This window comes from Gallus gallus, chromosome 1, assembly GCF_016699485.2.
Source record: "Gallus gallus isolate bGalGal1 chromosome 1, bGalGal1.mat.broiler.GRCg7b, whole genome shotgun sequence".
NCBI lineage: Eukaryota > Metazoa > Chordata > Aves > Galliformes > Phasianidae > Gallus > Gallus gallus.
The window spans coordinates 15,239,750-15,261,899 of NC_052532.1; the positions used below are offsets into that span (position 1 = coordinate 15,239,750).

The following is a 22,150-nucleotide window of genomic DNA, read 5'->3' on the forward strand; positions in this document are numbered from 1 at the left end:
GACCAACATTAAGTCTTCTTTCGATGGGTCTTTGTTTTGCTGCCAACAAGTTTTTGTATGACCAAGGTCCCAGGTAGTAATTCTCAATAATCTGACTGCATGTGATCCAAAGGAGCAACTGAAACTGGTTGAGGTGAACAAAGGTAAGAATGGCAAAAACAGAAAGATTTTTTCCTATAAGCTGATCCAGTCTCTGAGGCCTTACTTGTTTGAGGATACAGGGGAGACAACTGTTCCTACACATTCTATTTAATGAGTAATGCAGTCTTTCCACACCCTTATTATTCAGAAATTCTCACCAGTACATCTGTATGTTTTCGGTGCAGTTCTAATGCTCTGTAACATGCTTCCAACCAGCATAATTTTTCTTCTTCCTCCTCTTCTTTTCTTTCCTCTAAGTCTCGGTTTAAGAATATTGTTTCAGCTTGAAATACAAGATATTTGCAATCAAATCTTAATGTAAAGACAAAACACTTACGTCTTAACCTTCCTGAAGTCACAGAGCTACTCACATCGTCTATGTGGAAAAGTCAGTTGGAGGGCTAATGTTTTCTAGGGAAGGGGAAGTCTTTTGACATAAATTCTGTGACAGAATTGAAAATTGTCTTTAGGGCTATAAAGGTAACAAAAAAATTTCTTATGTAGTACTTTAGTGTATCTGTAATTAGGTAATTACATATCAGTCAAGGCTGAGGTTCTGAAAAGACCTGCACATACGTGTTATGTTATATTATGTATTTACATACAGAACAACATACACAAAATATTTAATTGTGGCTCACTTGCACATAGCCACCTATCATAGAGACATCTTCACTCTGAAGAGTGAAGCCATTTAAAAACACAAATTGAAGTTGCTGAGAGAAATATTTGGTCTCACAAAATGCAAAAAAATGTAAAATAAATCATCCTATACCTGTGATTTTCAGCATTTAAAAATGTATCAAGATTGACTACATTATTTGAAGCTTACAGGAGTGCGTGATGATTTCTAATATTTGCTTTTTTGTGGACTGCTACACAGCATTTCTAGTGACTTCTGTATTTCTCAAAGACTCACAGTATCGGCTTTTTGCCACTGGCTGACAAACTTCTGTTTAAAAATAGCAACTGCGGCGTACTCAAGGAAAAGGTTAAGCATTTTAATTGATTTCTGAACTCAAGCACAAGCTCTGAGTTAGTGTTGCAATCCACTGGCACAATATGAGTACTGCTGTACATGGCAAACATGGCATCAAAGTAGCACTGTTGTTTCTAGAATTTTTTTATTAAGAAGGAATTATCCAACATTTGCCTATGAACAAGGAGGTTGCCCTGTTAGGATCTCTCAGTGTGACTTCCCAGCTCAATATGGCATGAACACAAGAATGTCATACTATCATGTTAACAAAGTAAACCTTAATTAAGCATGCAGAAAATCAAAGCTATCTTATTTGAGGCTTTCACGTTAAAGAAATGGAATTAAGAACGACAGGAAATTAAATATTAAATATTAAAACATTGATCTCCCAATTTCCTAACTAAGTAATGTATTTATGTATTTAGAAATGAATTTACTCACTGAGAAGAGCTAAACAACTGAGAGCTGCAGCCTGTAACTTTGCATTTTCAGAATACGTTTTCACAGCCTTCACAATGACTTCTGGAACCTTATGTAACACAAGGATATTGAAAAAGTTTCCTGAAAATAGATTAAGATATTAAGTGAACATAAACACACACCTAGTTTTACACACATTTAGCATAAATTTCTCAACACGTAATGCAAAAACTTTGTGTAGCAAACATTTGATGTATTTTTAGGGGTATTCACATAACGTTATTTTGTATGAGGAAAGAACAGGACAAAGAAAAAGAACTGGGATCTAAGTTCTTTGTGATGTTTTTGTTGTTTTAATAAAAAGAATGAGGTTTAATGCAAAATGAAATATATGCTGACAGCAAAATACGAAGGATACAGTCTGTATCACTTGCAGACTTCCTGCCAGGAAGCAAAAGCAATCATGGTCTTGAATTCCTACAATGATTTGATTTATCCTTCAAGAGAGCGTTTTAACCCTGCTTTACCTTCTGATTTTATCCTTGTCAAATAGATCAAATGTACCTTTGTAAATCCTGAACGCAGACATTGTGGAACAGTAGAAAGAACTAGCTTTTAATGATAAATGTATTTAAAGCACAGCTTTTATCATAAGCTATACGGTACATATTGTATGTTGAATATAAGGAATTCCACAAATGAAAGCAAGAAAAATAAAATAACTTCTCAATTTACTGTGAAAACAAATGTCACACATAATACAGCAATGCTCATTGGTAAAATACAGCTCAATAGCTACGGTTTCTATTTTGATATTTAATTTTAACCATAGTTCATAACAATGAGAATCACACTAGCAGCATGAAAGGTGAAATTCAAATCTGTATCAGTGTTTCGCAAGTACTTGAGAAATACCTGTATTTGAGCTTCAAGAATGGAATTACACACACAAGAAGAACTAATCCCACTTCTTTACCAGTCTCACGTGGTTGGCAGGAACCAAGCCAGAACCTAGCAACTTCACGCTTGTTTCCCTCCCTGCCTGCTGCTGTGGACACCTCTTCCCATATCCCTCCCAGAGTGGCAGCTTATCAAGAGGAAAGGCATCTGTTAAGCTGAAAGAAGAAGTAACAGATCTCGTGGCTGTTTAACTGCCACTATTACTTGCTGGTCAGTAAACACTCGTGACAAATGCATGTTCCAGCCTGACAGAGGCCATGAAATCGGGTTGATTGCACATAGGGCAGGATCATAGCATGTCAACAGAGCTGCTCTGTCCCCATTCTGTTACCATTCAGTTGCCTTGCACAGGAAGCTGCTCAGGGGTAACATCACCTCTTGCCAAAGAGCTGCAAATACCACCTCAGAAGCCACCACACTTTCTTTAAATGTTTATTTGGCTTTCTGGAGGGGAAGTGGAAGTTGCTCTGGGTTGCACTCAAGTTTGATCTGTATTCTGTACAATATCTGCATGAAGGAGAGGAAACAGATGGTGACGGGATGAGATTGATTTGATTAAGAGGATCTGTGCACCTGCGGCAGCTTCAGGCCACCACCTGCAAGAAGTGGGAAGTCTAACTCATGAGAAAGACCTTGGCTGAGTGATGAGGAACCTGCCATGCAGCAGAGGCTACTCCAGCTGCTACTCAGTCTTCTTAAAAACAGTAGAGAGAAAAATATATTTATTTTCATTTGAACTTCCTATTACATAATCCTTAGCAACTGCTCAGATCAGCTTACAACAACAGCAAGCGATAGCACAGGGCTGAAAAGAGGTATATCAAATCCCTTTTAGACATTATTATTTTGCTTGATGTGTCACCAGCACTTGTTAGCTGAGATGAACAAAGTACCAAAGCCAAGGGAAGTCCAGCAAACTGCTTCTCTCATGGCTGCAGGCAGGGGGCCCCGAGGCAGGCACCACAACTGAGCAGGAATGAATGAAGCACAGGTCTTTGAACATAGGAGGAAAAACACAGCCCTGGGGATCGCTTCTCATATCATTCCATAGCAGCAGCAAGTTCTCACACATCCAGCACTACCACTTCAAAAATACATTTAGAAGCATTTTTCTTCCACTCTAAAAGAATGTTATAAAGAATGGGAGATCTATTGATCTGCAAACTCTTCTTTTCTCTCTCAGCCTTTCTGGCAGCTTCTGTCATAGTTACTAACATTTATCACCAAAAGATTCGATACTGACCGTTACTGTGTTACCTCAACAGCTTTACATTGTTAGACATATAGAGCAATTCACACCCTGAAGAATAACTGGAACAGCAGCTGTAGTTGGCTTTAACACTAGGCGTCAGTAACTCTGATTCTTACACAGTTAGACTAAGCTGACCAAAATAAATAAATAAAATAAAATTGTGAACTTACCCAATGTAAGCTTATGCAACAAGCAGCAACACACTTCCTGAACAGTTTCACTATTGGGGAAATTTTTCATCATTTCTACTATAACATTGTAGCAGCGAACATTTCCAGACATGAGCACTTCAACATTGCTGGCTAAAGAAACAGAAACAAAAATTACTTCTTAAGAGGAAAAAAAAGAAGTCATTAGGTTGTAATAGGGACTTTCATTAAATAGATTTCAAAAATGGGTTCTGTGTTTCAATTTTTGCTTGCAATTTGAGAAAAGGGTGGTGGTTTCTTTTTTCTTAGTCTTGCTGTAGAAAGCATTAATGACTACCAACACTTGGAAATAATCATTAAGTTCAGAGTCCATAATAACTTCCATGGATTAGTTCCATTTCACAACATGCCATGTAACAGGAATCTCCTCAGTAACTATTTGTATGTAAATTTTTTCTTAAAGATGAACACATGTATAAATATTAGTTCAATATGACATCTTACAGTATTATGATAAATATTCCCAGAGGCAAACAGTTGGGAAACAATGTAGAATTCTCTTTTCTAATAGATGTTATTTATTTGTTTAAACCATGTTCCTCTTTTGTTTTCTTTCATTTTTAGAGTGAAAGTCACCATGTCTAAATTTGGTTCAAATCAGTTCTACTGTATGACTATTATGTATTGAGGGCAAAGAAATATTCATCTAATGCTCCTATAATATTTTGAAAGTCAGTTCAAATTCTGTATTTCACAGAATCAAATAACGGTTGAGATTGAAAGGGACTTCTGAGTTCAACTGGAACAACCTCTCTGATTGAGCAGGATCACCCTGAGCCAGAACCATGACCAAATGGCTTTAGATTATCTCCAAGGACAGAGATTCCACAGCCTCACCGGCCAGCATGTGCCAGGGCTCAGTCACTTCACCCTATTTACAGCTTATTATGCATGTCAGAGAGAGAAATCAATGAGACAGTCAAACTACCCAGTAAAATGATGGAATGCATCCTTTTCTATAGAGGACAGCAATCTTGCATTTAGTAATTAAAAACAAAATAGCGTTGCAGTAATTAAAAACACCGTGCACGGAAGCATCCTTGCAAGAGATAATGTTGGACAAAATCCAGGCCCCAACAAATGAAAGAGAAACCTGTCACTGACTCCCAAAGAGTCAGATCTGCTCTACAGAAGTCTATCAACTTTCTTAATATTCTTTCCAACAGCTTGGCGTTCCTGTATATAATGATATTCTGCAAATCAAAACAGGAAGTTCTGGTGAGAAGCATTTCTGAATCACTCTGTTAGTAAAGGAAGGTACTTTTCACAATGCTTTTAAGGTAATGGTGGTTTAGTAATGTCATTCTTAACTGGAAAATACCTTTTAAAGTTTTGCACACTTTACAGGAAGTCATCAATTCACAGGTGGTAACCAATATATTAAAATATTCATAAGATTCTAAAATTGTTGATGACAGAGAAAGCATAATTAAGTGCATATTTACGTCCTGCAAGATTAAAGTAGTGCTACATACACAGTCCAAAACTTGGACATCAAGGATCTCACAGAAACTGATGAGGAGATCTGAGCAGTTCCTAACTCAGGGAGCAACAGGTACCTCTGTTAGCCTGAGGTAGAATTTCCACTGGAGGTGCCTGTTTCTCCCCATTAAACATAGGAGAAGCCTGGACAGATGCCAATGACCGACTAACATTTAAATGGCAAAACTCATGTGATACATCACTTCCCTATAGACTTTGGTGGACAGCTGGCAGTAAAGCATTTTCCCATTTAGTCAAGATGACTGATTAGAAAGAGTTCTTGTACAGCACTGGGATAAACTGCCACCCTTCCATTTCTTATGACATATGAGCTGGAACAAAGCCTGTGTGTGTACTGAATGATTTTCTCCAAGGTGGCTTCTCTAAAAAGAACACCTACCTTGAACCAAATCTTTGTCATGGCAATAACTTCCGGATTAAGGTACAATTATTTCTGGCTTAAGGAATGCTTAATTTTTAGACACATGTTGGAGAAGCAAAAGCATGTGAATGAGAAACTAAACAGCTTGGAGTCTGATGAAATGTGGGAAACTACAGTCTAGTTCCTGTTTTATGGCATTCTCTGGGCCAGCATGCTTCCTATACAAATGGACAGGATGTATGAAGCACCACGAGACTCCATAATGTGTGCAGTGCTACCCGTGTTCCTCATTGCAGACATTACTGAATGATCAGAGAGGGGTGCTTGAGCCAAACACCATTTCTCAGCCATGCCCTGCACTGGAGTGTATGGGAAATCTTCCCCTGTGGAATAGCCTCTGCCAGCAATGTTCCTTACAGGCTACATAAACTCGTGAATATACATTTGGTCAGTAAATAGACCTTATTATTCAATCATTTTTAAAAGGCAGAGCACTTGAAATTTAACCCCTACAACCATGGCAAGTATCTTAGTTACCACTTATTCTGAGCAGAAGAAAGATTCTTTATGGGAGATTTAATCACTATAAGAATGGCTGAAAAGGAGAAAGTCTCATTTAAAATTACAAGTCAGTATTTCCCACAGAAAACAGAAAAGTGTTTTGCCTGACCACTCCCAACCAATTCTCTCTGCAAAGCTGTACCCTCCGGCAAAATGAGTCATCATTTTTGCAGCATTAACATCAGTTTTTCTCTAGAGAGACACGGAAGTGTTATTTTCTTCACAGTCACCGAAAGACTACCAGGCAGTGAGGCGAGCTGATGCAAGATATGGGAAGAATGATTTTCAATAATGCACTTACGTGGACCAGCTAAGGAATGTAATGAATAAAGTGCAGGAAGAATCACCTCTTCTTTCTCTGGAAACTCTTTAAATACATCCAGTATGATCATATGATCTTTGCTTTCAACAAATTCAGTCAGCTGCTCTTCTGGAACTAAAATGAAAAGGAAGACAGTATGTTTTGAGGAAATAATTCATATTCTGATACAAGATGAGAAAATATAATTGTTTTTATAAAGTTTCCTTATATTTCTTTTCTATGGAACATGTGTTTCATAAGTACTCTCCACACCTGTACTCTCCATTTTCCTCAATTAAGATTCCTTCTACAAAAACTGAGCCACTTTACTAGGAGCTTTTTCTGGACTACATTTTCTGTAACTGAGTTCTGACTGTTAAATGCTTTCTTATGATTATTTTGCAAAAATGCCTTTCAGTCTTTTTCACAGAACAAAGTTCAGGTGTTCCTCACCCAGACTGCATGTAAATAATGGAACACAGTGAAAACAGTGATGGAATGTCATTTCATATGCTCCAAGATTTTATTTCAATTATCAACTTTTTTGATAATGGAGTTCTCTCCATAAAGACTACAACCATGCTCTAATAATATCTTACCTTCATTGTAATAATAGCTTAAGGTTTTTTCATCAGTGCCCCCTATCATTTGTGCTGACAGAGCTGCAGCTGTGCAGTGAACCAGTTTGTGCAGTGATCCAGGTGGAGAACAAACACCATGCTTTAAATTTTTTGAGCAGAATCATTTTCTGAATCAGGGTCATGATAAAGGTACAAACATTCACATTGTGATAACTGAGAAAGTGTCTGAAAGTCAGGTAAAAATAGCCAAGGGCAGCCAGGGAACTTGTATTAGTATTGCTATTGAGAAGAAGGTATGTAGGTCCATATCCAGAACAATTTGTAGATCTGTAGAAATCAAGAACTTCTTATAAAAAGCATACACAGAAAATGACTAAGAAGTTGAAGCATCTGTGGAGTCTGAGGAAAAAAGTATGGCAGGATGAAGGTATTTGGGGAGACTGAAAGAGATAAAGAAAAGCAGAAAATAGTTCCAGGCACACATGTGGGAGGAAGACCTAGAAAAAGAAGCAACATAAAATGGTGCCAGAAAGAAGAGATCTGAAGAACTGGAGACTGTCTTTGAAGGATAAGAGTACAGCAATTGTAGCAGTAGTAGTAGTATTTCTCAATATTTATTTTTAAGCCAGAAATTCAATACAAAGAAAAACTGCTTACAACAATAGCATTTTTGGCCATTACACATATGCAGTTCGGAAAAACTTTGTAGAAATTCAATATACAGTGACATAATCCCTCCAAAGAAACGCAGTACAGATATGTATGTACAGTATGCACAGATACATACTTAATGTTAGTACTATCAGGATCAAAAGCAGAAGGATGTATTTTCTCTGAAGTGCAAAGATTTGATTGTTTTTAGACTTGTTCACACCTTCCTGGCAAGCTAGCATTTATCAGTCTTTAAATAAGCAACCGTGCATGTTGTGAATCAAAATCAAATGTCACTGCTCTTCGTTCCATTGTTCCTAACTTTGAATCCCATCAGTTAGAAATGCAGCAACATTTTTCATACTCATTTATCTAATTCAGAAGTTTTGTGATACTGCCTAGAAAACCTGTTTTGAGCTCTTTCAAAGAACACATTTAATAAGCTTAATCTGAAATGTAAGAATTCTTTTTTTTTTTCAGTTAAATAAGTATCCGCAGTCCCATCCCAACCTAAACATTTCCCTAATTTAATAACACACAAGATACAAATACCTTTTTCAAAAAGCTTGTATAATGCTCTACATCCATGTTGCTGGATCTCTTCATTTTTAGGGAAAGTGTGCATGGCATTAAATACCAGGGAAAACACATCCACTTCTTCCTCCAGGAGCAGGAAAGCAATTACATCTAAATAGAAGAGATTATATGTTGAGCTGATGTATTCTCAACGTGTTTATTGAAGCACTGTACTTAACCATTAAAATCCCCAAGTCTTTAATTTTGTCCTTAAGATGTACTCAGGTGGCTCAAATCCAGGTTTTTGTATAACAGAGGAGGCTGTTATTTCTTAAGGTCATATTTCAGAATACAATTGGTATGTTCCAAAACATTACTGGCAAAAAAGGATTGTTTCCCCTCTACACTCCTGCTTCGACTTTGCATTGGCACCTGTCAGACCTCTCAGTGAGCCAATCCAACTTGCTAAAGTGGTGGAAAATTAACCAATTCGAAAAGACTCTTCTTTCAAGCTGAAGAATTTCACTGACAAATAAAATTGCTGCAATTAAGAGAGTTGGAATACATTTACAGAGGAAAGCAAATGGGGTGAACCACGACATTTGTCCATCTGTATCATGAAATCCTATTTGCACTGTCTTGGCCATTGAGGCTTATCACTTCCAGCTAGAGTGCAGTTCAAGTTTTTGGACTTAGAGACAAAAAGAATACTAGCAGCCTCCTCTGACAATGTGACAAGGTACAATTTGAAATATTTCTTCTGAATTAAGATAGTTGGAATGAGAGTCTAAGTCTATAATTAAGAGGAATTCAGGTTCATGAGGTAACAATCTTAAAGAACAGACAAATCAACAGCGTGCAGCATTTTCTGAATGTGCCTGACTCATTCTGCTGCTTGTATCAGAAACCTGGACAGCCAGATGAGCTTTAACTACCTAAAATAAAGTCTAATCTTTATTGTGTAAACGAGGCTGAATCTAATGTTTTCTAAAATCAGCGGAAACATTCCTATTTGAACAATAATTTAGTATTGTAGGCTACCATGAATAAAGTTAGCAGAATAACTCCCTTGCAGTCTCTCTTTAATTTCAACAGTTTAGGAATGTGAAAAAAGGTCTCAGTATCTGGTAAGATTGGGTCCCTAGAGAGCAGAATAACAAATACAGCAGAGATGACTTACTCCTTTCAAATCCACAAACCAGTACTAAAGGAATCAAGTCAGATTGTCACCAAGTTTATACTTTGCTAAGGAAGAATAAGCTCTTACTTATTTAACTTAATTATATTAGCATTTGTGTCTATGCTAATAACAAGCTGGCAAAATTAATCAGCCACGCTCCTCGTGGCCTTGCAATTAGAAGATTCCTTTCTACCTAGATCAAAAAAGGTGCAAAACAGTACTGGTATTACTTTGCATATGAGTACAAATGACTTTGGAGAGTAAAAGAGACAAACCAGGGCAAAGAGTATGGTCACACAACTAATACCACAGTTCTGTGTTTTAAAGGCTGAGATAAAGTAGGAAAATAAACAGACAATACCTGACACCAGGAGTAGATTTAATGTTTTTAGTCCTATTACTGAGAGATTTACATTTCCTTTGTGGACTGTGAGCATTTTAAGAATCTGCCTAAAAATAATAATAATAAAAAAAAGAGTTATAGATAAAGAAATACTAACATACTTTTTTCATCAGTTACTTAAAAAAAGAACAAATAAGAACAGTTATAGAAATTAGCAGCAGTTTTTAAAGACATTTAACTTCTAATTAAATGTGTATACTTCTATTAATTCTACAGGAGACAAGTTTTATCCAGAACAGTATTCTACAGAAAGCAGGGCCATGGGGTGCAGCAGGCTGTAGATGGTATGGCAGTGTTTGTTGCAAGGGTGAAGTTACAGTGAATGATGAAGGATTTTCTGGGAGAGAAAAAGCAATTTCTCAGCTAAAGAATTTGAACAGCATCCTGGAGAATTGTACCCTCTCTAAGGTTCTGTCCTACAGCACTGATGTGATGCTGGACAAATCACTACCAAGTGTTTCACTGACTGGCAATTGTACACTCTCTCCTTTCTGGGTGAGACAACTTGAAATCCGTGGATATTAACCTCTGAAATGTTGCAAGTAGAGTCAAATAAAGCTGAATTCTTAAACACTAAGAGAGTCGAGCAATGGTAGTTACTCTGAAAAATCCAGAGCATGTATCATATTAGGCCCCTAAAAATCAGTTGATGCTTCTAACATCACTTATTAAGACGGTGACCTCAAATCTGTAATAACTCCTCTTTGAAGAAGATTGTAAAGCTCTAGGCAATATTGATGAATGCAAAGAAAAGCCAAGAAGAAATTAATAGGCCAGTTTTCAGATAAGGTATCAAAAATAAGGCAGTGGGCCACACATTGAATAATGATGATGTTGTGTGCCTTGTTAATGCCTAACTTTATCAGCTAGGATGATTACATTTCCTCTTTGTATTTATTTCCTCATGTTTAAAATTTATTTTTTATTAAAAGCTCTATTTCTTTTCTCGCCGTACTCTGATGTTGCTACCATAAATCTCTCCTCTTTGGGAGCACTACTGTAGTAGCTGTGATGATCAAAGTACACAGACTAGGGCTAGAAAAAATATTGTCTGTGGACTAGCTTAAGAATGGAAAATAAAATCCAACTAAATGCAAATGCTTTATTACCCCCCCCCCCCATACTTCAAACTCAGAATAGATTCCTCCCTGAAGTTTCTCTATGCCCACTTTGGATACTGGCTTTTCAGTCCCAAGGCAAATTCTTGGCCAAGCGTACAGCCCAAGTGGATGGACTGAGTATCTGGGTGATGAATCAACAAAAACAAGGAGCCACCCTAACCAAGCTGGTAGAGTAACTAACACCCATAAATGTGGTTCCTTAACCTCCTGATTAAAATGTAGTCTTAGGCATTTCTAATGCACTTTATTGTCTATTTGCAGGCGTGAGCGTACATGCATACCCATGTAGAAACTGTAGCATGAAGATTTCTTTACCTCCTTGCTCTGTAATCAGCTGTGGACAATACACTGGGAGGGAATGCAGCCAAAACAGCTCTCCTGAACTGACCAAAGAGATACTGCACACCATGTAATGTCATGTTCAGCAATACAACTGGGGGAAGTTTGCCAAGGGTTGCTGTTGCTTGGGGACTGGCTGGGCATTGGTGGACTGGTGGCAAATTATTGCTTTTATGCCATTTGCCTTCTTTTATTGATTTTTACTCTTTTACTTATTGCAATGTCTATCTCAAATGATGAGTTTTCTCACTTTTGCCCCTCTGATTCTCTTCCCAGTCCCACTGGAAGGAGCACGCAGGTGGCTATATGGTGCTTAACTCACAACAGGTGTGGGTGTCTAACCCACAATAGGAGACCGTGTGAAATACCAGCTCGAAACAGGAGTAATTTTCCAGGGACCAAAGGATAAACAGTATCTTTAGAGTTACTGTACCTCCCAGAGTAAGTAAGTTAATTAACAAGCCTGCCAAAGAAATCTTAACCAGCTGGGTACAGCTTCACCTCAGTTATTTATTGTTCATGAAAAGCAACAAAAAATCACTTGTGCTTTCCAACAGGCAGTTCATGCCCCTGCTGACTCTGTACTCTAGCCACCATTAAAAAAAAAAACCACAACAGACATACCACAACTTCATGCAAGTGACATAACAATAGCAGCCTTTCTAAGGAAGGGCAGTGGAGTCATAGGGCTGTAGCTCCTTGCTGTCATTATCTGCCTTGAACAAGGCAACCTGTCAAAGCAGGAGAACACCAAACCAAGCCCTTCCCTCACTTTTGTATTATACCTGCATCTGCAGCTAGCATTTGTGTCATGGAACAACTTCAGTTAACCTCTGCCAGTGTTCATCCCATCTAAACACAGCCACTTTTGGTTAGGCTCCCTCAGCAGCCACTGGAGAGATATGGCCATGTTCAAATCCAAGCATGCCTTGCTTTAGCATTACTTACTGCAACGATGGAAAGAATCATCTTCTGAAGGTAACAGTGTCCTCTGACTTCACAGGTAGTTGAGGTGACTACTTTAAATACTTTATTTTCAGACAACTATGATCAGGTGTGAGAAATACCCTGTCTTGATTTATACCACTTGAGATTTGTGGACATAACACATCATATTTGTGAATAACACATACACAAAACTGTCCAGGTGATACTGTCTATTAAAATAAAACATCTTCACAGCCACAGCATCCCAGAATCACTGATATTGGCAAGGACCTCAGAAGATCTCTTAATTCATCTCCTGTCCCCAGCACAGGGTCAATTATAGCTGATTGTTCAAAGCCATGGACAGTCAGGTTCCGAATGTCTCCAAGGCTTAGGACTTTACAGCCTCTCTGGGCAACTCGTTCCAGTGTTTGATCAATCTCAAAGTATTAAAAAACAATTGACTGGGTTTTTTAATGTTTAAGAGGAATTTTCTCTATTTCAATTTGTGCTCCATGCTTCTTGTCCTATCACTGTCACATCTCAGAGAGGAGCCTGGCTCAGTTTTCTATATTCCCCCCATCAGGTAATTTATACACACAGACAAGACCCCTGCTTGTGCGAGTCTTTTATTGTAAAACCTGAAGAAATCCATAAAAATCTTTATGTAATAACTTTACATAAGTGCATTTTATTGCATATTTATGCTGCCGTGATATAAAATATTTTGAAAGACTCTTTGCATACAACATACTTACTGGTGAACACCCAGTACTTCCCAGTCCTTTCCAACATCCTTAAGAGCTATGTTCTGTAGAGTACTTGGACAAATTTCTATCAATTTGCAAAGAAGCGACCAACCCATCTGTAAAATAAAAACACAGCTGTTGTAGAACAGATACTCCATTTGGAACCTAAGTGTTGTGTTTTAATGCCCTGGCTTTCAGAAGATACATGTTCTGAAAAGATACCTAGCTAAATGAGGGATAATTCATTAACACAAGACAAAGGACGTAAAAAGTTAAGAGCTGAAAGTAAAACATATGCTAATGATTCTCAGTGCATCACTTGTAGCAACACACCAACTTCCACTGCTTGAGGCTAGAGAACACACACATAAGAGATTTTGAGAGGTAAAAAAGGATAGGAGATCCGTAGTATTGCATCATGGGCCACTAAAGATCACTGGACTATTACAGCTATTCCAACTTCATTGAAGCACAGCACTCGCCATAAGAATTTGATGCTTAATTGCAAATGGTAAGGAGAAAAGATGCATTTGTTTTTGAAAACTATCACTCTAAGTTAAGTGCCTTGACTTTCAAATATCTGAAAATAATGCTGAAAATAGACAAGATAAATAAACTGAAAAAAATGCTCCTTTTTGGTTCTTCATGTTGGAGAAATCTGTTCCCTGTTCCCTGATACTGGAACAATGGTCTCTATCATTATGACAACATGTTGGGCATATCAGCCTTCAGGCTGATAAAACTGAACATGCAGATGATAGCACTGAGCAAAATCCATGCAAAAAAAAATTAGCTGATGAACAAGAAAACTCCGCTGTACTGAAAGAGAGGAAGAGAGCTGGAAAATGTCAAAAGTTCAAGATAGAATGGATTTTACAAATAGGAATGGAAACAAAGCATAAAGGTTTCCTGGCCATATTAAAAAAAAAAGAAAAAAAAAAGAACAAAAAGTGGAAGTAGAACAAGTAGAACTGTGTGCTGTAAGAATAGGGTTAAAGCAGAAGATAACTCTCCCTGTGGCAGGGGGGTTGGAACATGATGATCCTTGGGGTCCCTTCCAACCCAAGTCATTCTATGATTCTATAATCTAGGTATAGCTCAAAAACAATAAGCACAATTAAACCAGATTTCAGTAGAAGTTACATAAAGCAAAGGGGTCGAGACAAGACAGCTACCAAAATCAGGAAAGTAAGCGGCCTTTTCCATGGAGTGTAACTGCATAACTGCAGAGTTCAGAGAGGTTCTGTGATCTCTAACCCTGCAGCATGAAAGACAAGAGACATGAGCAGCACAGACCAGAAACTTGGCAGCTTTCATGACAGCATTGGCAAGTCTGTGATAAAGGTGATGTAGCTCCCGGGGAAACAGAATTCTGTTCTTATACTTCATAGGTCACAGGCACTACGTTCACACTGTCTGCAGTAGCTTTGCTTTTGTTGTAGTATAGATTTGCAGAGCCAAATATTTTAAGCCAATTTAACTCTTTAGCTCAAACTTGCAGTTTGAGCTTAACTGTGAACCAGTTTCCACACTCTTCCCTTGCTTAGACAGCAAGCTGACTTGCTCCTTGTTAAAGTGTAAACCAATTAGTACAGGCAGTCAGGACAACTAGTCCAGGCTGTCTCATTACAGAGGTGACCATTAATTGATATCCTGTATACTACTTTAAAAAGATTTTGAAGTGCCACTTTCTGCCATAGTAATTGCTAAGTTTAGAACCCAATAAAAAATCAGCACAATGACTTTACAGAAGTAACTTTTATACTAGAATGGTCTCTGAGATTGATATTTCTATTGATCATTTTTACTTGGATTGCTGTGACTCCAAGCGTGCCAAACATTTGTAAGGACTGAGGAGTCAGGGAAGTCAGAAGCAAACATGTGACCCGCTGATATGCGGTCAGTTTTACAATATTAAAATCACAGCCTGAGATAACAAAGAGCTTATTATCAATTTACAGTTACATAAGCAAGTAAGGATCTTTTAGATAGCAGAAACGCTGAAGGTTACAGGGAAAGGAAAAAAGCACACAACACAAAGATATTCTTAAAAGCATCTGAGCAGCCCCGACACACAGAGACAGCTGATGGCAGCACTGAAACTCTGTTATTTTTAAATCAAGTCCTTTTCATTTCTAGCATGCAATGAATTTATATGACATTAGCTCACACCTTTCCGTGTGACACAATAAGGCTCTGCTGACTGCTCTTTCCTCAAGTGCATACAAATTTTGCTCCACGGTTTCTAACCTACTCCAGTCAGTGTCAGCCAGTAACTGCACAAAGAAACTGCCATGTTCACTTAAAAGATGTCTATTTTACTTCATGGTGGTACTGACCTTACAGCTCAGTCTCTTTCCATTTATAGAGGTGCCTGTAAGGTTTATGCCCATAGCCTGACTTGCACTGGTACCTGAAATATTGAGCTGTTAAGCAAACCTACTCTGTACAAGCTGGTGGAACAGCAATAGCATACGATGCTTTGCAACTAGGTGAGCACAGGATGGGAAAGAAAATCCTCATTTCAGATATGGCTCTCGCTGTGCTTACACTGTGATGAGAGTCAGTTTTATTACCGTGCCAAAAGCAAAAAAGGGTCAATCAATTTATTCAATGAAAATTAATTAGCAGTATGAAGAGACTACAATGAAATCAGGGCCACGCCATCTCACTGCTGCCATAGGATTTTGTATTCACAAAGGTTGCAATGAGCTGCAGTGGGTGCAGCAAGGAAGGCAGTGCTTTGCTGAGACACTGTGGGTGTTTGCAAATACTATAACAGAATGTGAAGAAAGAGCTGCCCATGGCATTTTGCACGGATTGGAGCTTTGCACTGTCTTAGAGCTTTGTTTTGATGCCTGAGTACAATGTAGTAATGCAAAGAAGTCATTTTAAAGTTCTGCATTAAATCAAATTAAAGTTGAGATTTATACCACTATTAAAATGAGAACTAGATGATCACTGCCTTCTAGTGGAATCCTTAAGAGCCTCACGCAGCTCTCTCAGACCTGCTCCTGGCTGTGCTTCAATCTCATGTTTTTCACTTCCTTGCCTGAACCCCTCAGCAGTGGTTTTGTAAATTGTGATATATCTAATATGCTTCATCCTGAAAAAAAAAAATACTGCTTTATCTTTCTTTATTTCCCAGCAACCTGACAATTCTACAGTAAAACAACGTAAAATTTCAGACTCTGCACAAGCACTCAGTCTTTAGATGAACCTTTCACATCTTAATCTGAATTTTATGCTCAGATCACTAGCTAAGGTCTATGAAGTTTAAAAAAAAAAAAGCTTACACAACAGTATTATTTAAGAGGCATATGCAGCAGGATTTGTTTTGTGAATTGGGAACAAGTAAAGGATGCCAGAAATCTTGTAACCATACCAATATACTTAATACACAAAGAGAGTGAGTCGCACACATCTGGAGTTTGTAAATGCTCTTTGGGCACAGCGTAGTCAGGAGCTCAATACATGCCTGCCAGTAAGGGGCTCTCCATGGGATGGGCCCAGCAGCAGCACTGTGAGCTCAGCACCAAGCTGGTCAAGTGCCATCCCTCATTTGCATAGGGACAATATTTGTAGGAGCAGCCAAGCAGAAGCTTCAGCTGCAGGTGCTCCTCTGAGGTACGGGGCATGTTTCCCCTACAAACTGGCCATAGGATTGGGCCACATGGGCAAAAATGTACTTTAGGCCATTCTGCTCGTAGTCTCTGTCACCGTGGTAAAACACCAACACATCAGAAATACAATGGAAGGCACTTCTGATAGCTCAGAAGCCTGCGAGGTGTGCAGAAGTGAGTAAAGAGCCCAAAAGCACTTTGTGCTCTTGCAGTAAGGAAAGTCAACTGTATCCCGGACTGCATCAAAAGAGGGGTGGCCAGCAGGGAGAGGGAGGTGGTTGTGCCCCTCTGCTCTGCCCTCGTGAGGCCCCATCTGGACTACCGTGTCCAGGCCTGGGGTCCCCAGCACAGGAAGGATGTGGAGCTGCTGGGGTGGGTCCAGAAGACCATGAAGATGATCAGAGGGCTGCAGCACCTCTCCTATGAAGACTGGCTGAGGGAGCTGGGGCTGTTCAACCTGGAGATGGCTCTGGGGAGACCTCACTGCAGCCTTCCAGTACTTAAGGGGAGCTTATCAACAGGAAGAGGAACAACTTTCTACATGAGAGACAAGGAGAAGTGGCTTTAAATTAAATGATGGGAGATGTAAATTAGATGTTAGGAAGAAATGTTTTTACTCAGAGAGCAGTGAGGCCCTGGCACAGCCCATAGAGCTGTGGGTGCCCCATCCCTGGAGGCACTCAGGGCCGGGTTGGATGGGGCCCTGGGCAGCCTGAGATGGTGGGGGGCAGTCAGCCCACGGCAGGGGTTGGGGCTGGTGGGCTTTAGGGTCCCCTCCAGCCCAAACCATTCGACGACTCCACGATAAGCCCGTGAAGAGCCCACAGACCCCGCGCGCCGCCGCCGCCCTCACAGCGCCCCTCGCGCCCGGTGACGGGGAGGAGCGTTACCTGCTGCACGCCGGCCGCTCCCGCGTACAGGTCGAGCACCAGCAGCAGGGGCACGTGGGCGTTGCAGCCGCCGAACAGCCGCGGAGCTGCGGGGACACGGAGAGCTGCGTTAGGGCCAGGCGGAGCGGGGTCGGGAGGGCAGGCGGGCAGCGGCCGCCCCTTACCGCTCTGCCGGGCCGCCAACTCCAGCATGTCGCTCAGCGTCTGCACCAGAGTCTCCGGCCGTTTCCTCTCCTGGACGTTGCGGAGCCGGACGAGCAGCTTCCTCAGCGCCTCCTCCTCTCCCGTCGCCGCCACCCGCTCCCAGGGGCAGCCGCTGGCCATGGCCGCGTCGTCGTCCCCCGCGCCGGGCGCCTCACCCCATCCAACGCGGCCCGTGGGGACGGAGAGCGAACGACGCGGGCCCGTCCCGGCGCGCTCGCAGGGCCGCGCGGCGTCACCCGGCCTCACCCGGCTATTTCGGGCCGCCCCTCCCGCCGCCCGCCCCGCGCTCCGGGTACACGGCCACGGCCAAACCCCGCGGGCGGGAGGGAGGGAGGTGAGGAGGGAGCACCGCTGTCGCCAGCAGGGGGCTCCCGCAAGGGCCCGCACGCTGGCGGCCCGCTCTTTTGCAGTGATTGATAACACGAGCGTCCAGTAGAATGGCACAGCGGCAGCAGCGCGTTCCTCCCCTCATCCTGCCCCCGGCTATAGGAGGGGAGCCCTGCAGCGGGCGCAGCTGACTGAGGGTGGTGTGTGAGTGGGGTGGTGGGTTGCTTTTTGGTGTTTTTTTTTTTTTTTCGCTTTTCTTTAGTGCATTTGAGGAAAGCAGCGTTGTTATGTGGTAGCTTACACAACAGGAAGGGATCTCATCAACACTTAGAGCTATCTAAAGGGCTGGAGTTGAGTGGATGTGGCCACGCTCTTTTCAGTGGTGCCCACAGACAGGACAGCGGGCAATGGGCAAAAACTGGGATGCAGAAAGCTTTATGCTAACGTGGGGAAGAGCTTCTTCGTTGTGAGGGTGACAGAGCACTGGCACAGACTGCATGGAGAGGTTGTGGAGAGCCCTTACCTAGAGACTTCAAAACCCACCTGGACACTTTTCTGTGTGACTTACTGTAGGGAACCTGCTTTAGACAGGGCTTGGACTCAATGATCTAGAGATCTAGAGGTCCCTTCCAACCCTTATAATGCAGTGATTCTCCTTGGTGGAAGGTGGGGCGGGAGCTGTGGCCTTTCCTGAAAGGTGAGGCTGCTGTGAGGCAGCTGAGGTGATGTGGAGGGCCTGGTGGAGCAGGTTAACCTTGGCCAAGGAAAGCACGTGCTTGCCAGTGTTTTGGCCCCATGGGCTTGGTTAGGTCTGTGGGTTTGTTTAAAAGAAACCTTTGTTGCCCGTAGAAGTAAAAATTTCACTCCAAGCTGTGCAGTGAGAGTTTGCCGTTCTGAGATAAGAAGGTTCTCCTGCCCTGAGCGTGCATTGCTTCACTTGTGGTTGATGCAATCTTCCTGTAATCTGGCAATGCTTCCGGCACCTCAGCTGCTTTTCTGAGGGAGCGGTACGTGGGCAGCAGGCTGCCCAGCACCTTCGTAAATAACCTTCAGAAAAGCAGTACTAAGTGTATGTTACATAGAGGAGTTGTACGCTCTTTGAGTATTAATTAAGGGAATAAACTTTGCAGTTAAATTGGAATGGTTTTTTTAGACAGAAGTCCAGTTTGGCAGTTCATGGTGGGAGTATGGATTTACTTGAAGCTTGTGCTCAGCTTGCAGTGTTTGATTGATAGAAATGTGTGATGTTGGTTGAACAGCTGATCTACAGGTCATTAGTTTCTCAAAATAAGCTCTAAGCAACTGTGTTTGCTAATGCCTCTGAACACTGGTGGTGCTGGTGTATTGGTCCTGAAAGGCTCAGACATTGCTGCCCTCATCATCTGCACAAAGAAACTATTGTCTCGGCATCCCAATTATAGTCTGCTAATTAGGGCTCAGTTTGTTGAGTGATGAGCTGGTAGCATCTCCCTCTCTGAAGTACTGGGAAACAAAATGTGAGGTAGCGTTATGAAATAGTGACTAATAGTTTGAGATGTGTGGAATTCATTACATCTGGACTAAAACAAAAGTGAGTTGAATTAAATGGATTAGTTTCACTCATAAGTTTTTCCTCACTGCAAAACCATTAATTCAAGCATAAAGAATAACTTTTAAACTAAGAAAAGATGTTTTAAGCTTTTTTTTTGTCTTGCAAAATGAATGCAAATCCACTCTCTCAGGTTTTATCAGTAATTGGCTTTTTCCAGAGCCTGCCAAGCTGTAGCCACTATCAGACTTCAGCAAAAGATCTTTAAAGGTCAATCTTAGGAGTTTGTACTGGTCAGAAATGTCACCTTTGAGTTTTAGAATCTCTGCAGTTAGAAGTTACAACTAATGATACTGATACAGTCATGTTAACACAACTTTCAAATACTGAAAGTGATTTTGTGGCTGCTTTGTAAATTCAGTTGAACTTCCTCCTGGCTGTTCTGCTGCTCTGGACTTCTTTACATTGCAGTTTATAGAACGGTGCACCGGCATAAGTTACGTACTGGAGTGTCAGTGGATCAAAGTGACATAAACTTGGGATTTTCTTTAAGGAAATAAATTCTCACGTCCAGGATGCAGTCCACATGTATACGCTGAGTTTCTGCTCTTCTGCATTTAAGAGCCTTGTGTGTGTCAGTTTTTTTCTGGTCAACTCTGCTTCGAACAGCTTTCAGTGGTTTAGCAAACTTAAAGCTTGATTATTAGGTAAATGAAAAGAGAAAGCAGATACTAAAGCTAAAATGTAATCTTGATTTATACTTCAAAAGTTTTTTTTTGTCTGTTTCTTAAGAGATCTCAGGTTCAGTTCTTCAACATGTCCTACTTGTGTATGTTGTCACTCCACTCCTCCATCCGCTCCTCTGGCACTCCCTAAATTCCAAATGATTTTCACTTCCAAGCACTTGTTTTCTTAAGTGCTTTTTAATGAAATTGGGATTCCTTAGCACCTGGCTCCTTCTTGAGGCTGGGTGCTTTGGATGTACAAGAGTTATTTCTCCTTTTTGTTTTTAATGAGACTGAGGACTAACTGCTCTGTCAGTACCACTGCGTATTTATCCTCCGAGATGGGACCACTAATACTCATTAACTAATATATTATCTCTGGAGTGTTATCATCTAGACAGTTATAATGACATAATAATGTATTAATACAGTGACTAATAAATTTCTCTTGCAGCGTGTAGAAGCAGATCTCAACTTCCAAATTTTGCAGTCCTGTATCATAACTGAAAAAAAAGAAATGCATGGTGCCAGAGAGCAGTGGAGATTTGACCGTCTTGCCCAAATGAGCCTGGGGTTGTGGTATCAATGGGATAAGTACAATTTTAAGTCACCCTTCTCTTTCCTGCTGTAGCTTATGAACACATGGGGACAATGCAGAACTATGTGATATATACTGAGATTTGGCTTTTAGAGATAATATAAGGCAATGTGAGTGTTTGGGTTTGGCTTTGATTATTGTGTTTTTGATTCATGTCCATCAGGAAGTGTTTTTTTCTTATTTGTCACCTGATTTCAGTGGGGAAAGTAGGAACCTGATCACAGTAATCACAGCACAGCCACGCTCAGTTAATCTAAGGCTGTGAGACTGCATTTAACAACTGGTGTGTTTGAACCCCATGCTTTTTACCCTGACTCACCTTTGTAGTTAGTAACCTCCTTTTTTTTTTTAACTTTGTGCCACTGGCCATGGGAGTCTAGAGATCTTTAGGGATGGGGCTTGGAGTAGTCTCATTGGTAGTATGTCTGGTGGGAGCTTATTCAGGTGGAATCCAGATGTTTGGTGGCAAGATTTCACTTCGGGGCAGTGCATGGATGTGGCTGAAAGGCTGATTGATCCAGGGTTTGATGTGGGATTGTGTAATAGGATGCCTGAGGAGAGGCTGCCATGTTGCTGAAAAGAAATTTAACCAGTGAAGATGTAGATCTTTCTAAATATAACACAAATATTTATAGCCTGCCCTTTGTCAGGGGGATAATTTCCTGTAAGAAGCCAGTAATTGTTTCCTCATTCTATTTGTAGGTGAAGCCATAACTGTAACGGGGAAGACCAGATTGCTGGAGAGAATTTTCTTGCATTTGAACTTCAGTCCCATTTATGTTGTAAAACGGGCTGCCATGGCCCAAACCCTAAGTGTGTGTGTTGGGGGCATCCTCCTGGACCAATTAAGTCTAAGATGCTACGTGTGTAACGGGAAATAATACTCTGGCTTCTTCCTCATTCTGTTTCAGTGGCAAGATAAACTTGCCAGTGAGAGCACAGCCATTAAGACAGACTTAAATGTTAGCCCACTTCTCATGTGTTGTTTTTTTTTCCTTTACAGGGGCTGTTCTCTGTTCCCCTGGTGTTGTGGTGGATGTGGCTTCAACCTCCATGTAACACCTCCTGAGAGCCTGCTGCTGTGCTTGCCTTCTCAGCCAG

General features: G+C 40.8%; 1 protein-coding gene across 3 annotated transcripts in view; it reads right to left on the reverse strand.

Annotated features, from left to right (window-relative positions):
* LRRK2 (leucine rich repeat kinase 2) overlaps window positions 1-18,142 on the reverse strand; it is a 63,917-nt gene extending 45,775 nt beyond the window's left edge. For 2 of the 3 annotated variants that reach the window (XM_003640340.6, XM_040701247.2), the window contains exons 1-9: window positions 17,832-18,142; window positions 17,668-17,753; window positions 13,164-13,270; window positions 9,977-10,065; window positions 8,472-8,606; window positions 6,688-6,822; window positions 3,923-4,054; window positions 1,562-1,681; window positions 300-424 (exon numbers count right to left, since the gene is read on the reverse strand). In XM_003640340.6, the coding sequence (XP_003640388.5) occupies window positions 300-424; window positions 1,562-1,681; window positions 3,923-4,054; window positions 6,688-6,822; window positions 8,472-8,606; window positions 9,977-10,065; window positions 13,164-13,270; window positions 17,668-17,753; window positions 17,832-17,991 (1,089 nt within the window). In that variant the 5' untranslated portion in view covers window positions 17,992-18,142. Of the gene's footprint in view, window positions 1-299; window positions 425-1,561; window positions 1,682-3,922; window positions 4,055-6,687; window positions 6,823-8,471; window positions 8,607-9,976; window positions 10,066-13,163; window positions 13,271-17,667 lie in introns of all 3 variants that reach the window. The other variant, NM_001287193.3, reaches the window with a different exon arrangement.
* Window positions 18,143-22,150: the final 4,008 nt, after the last annotated feature.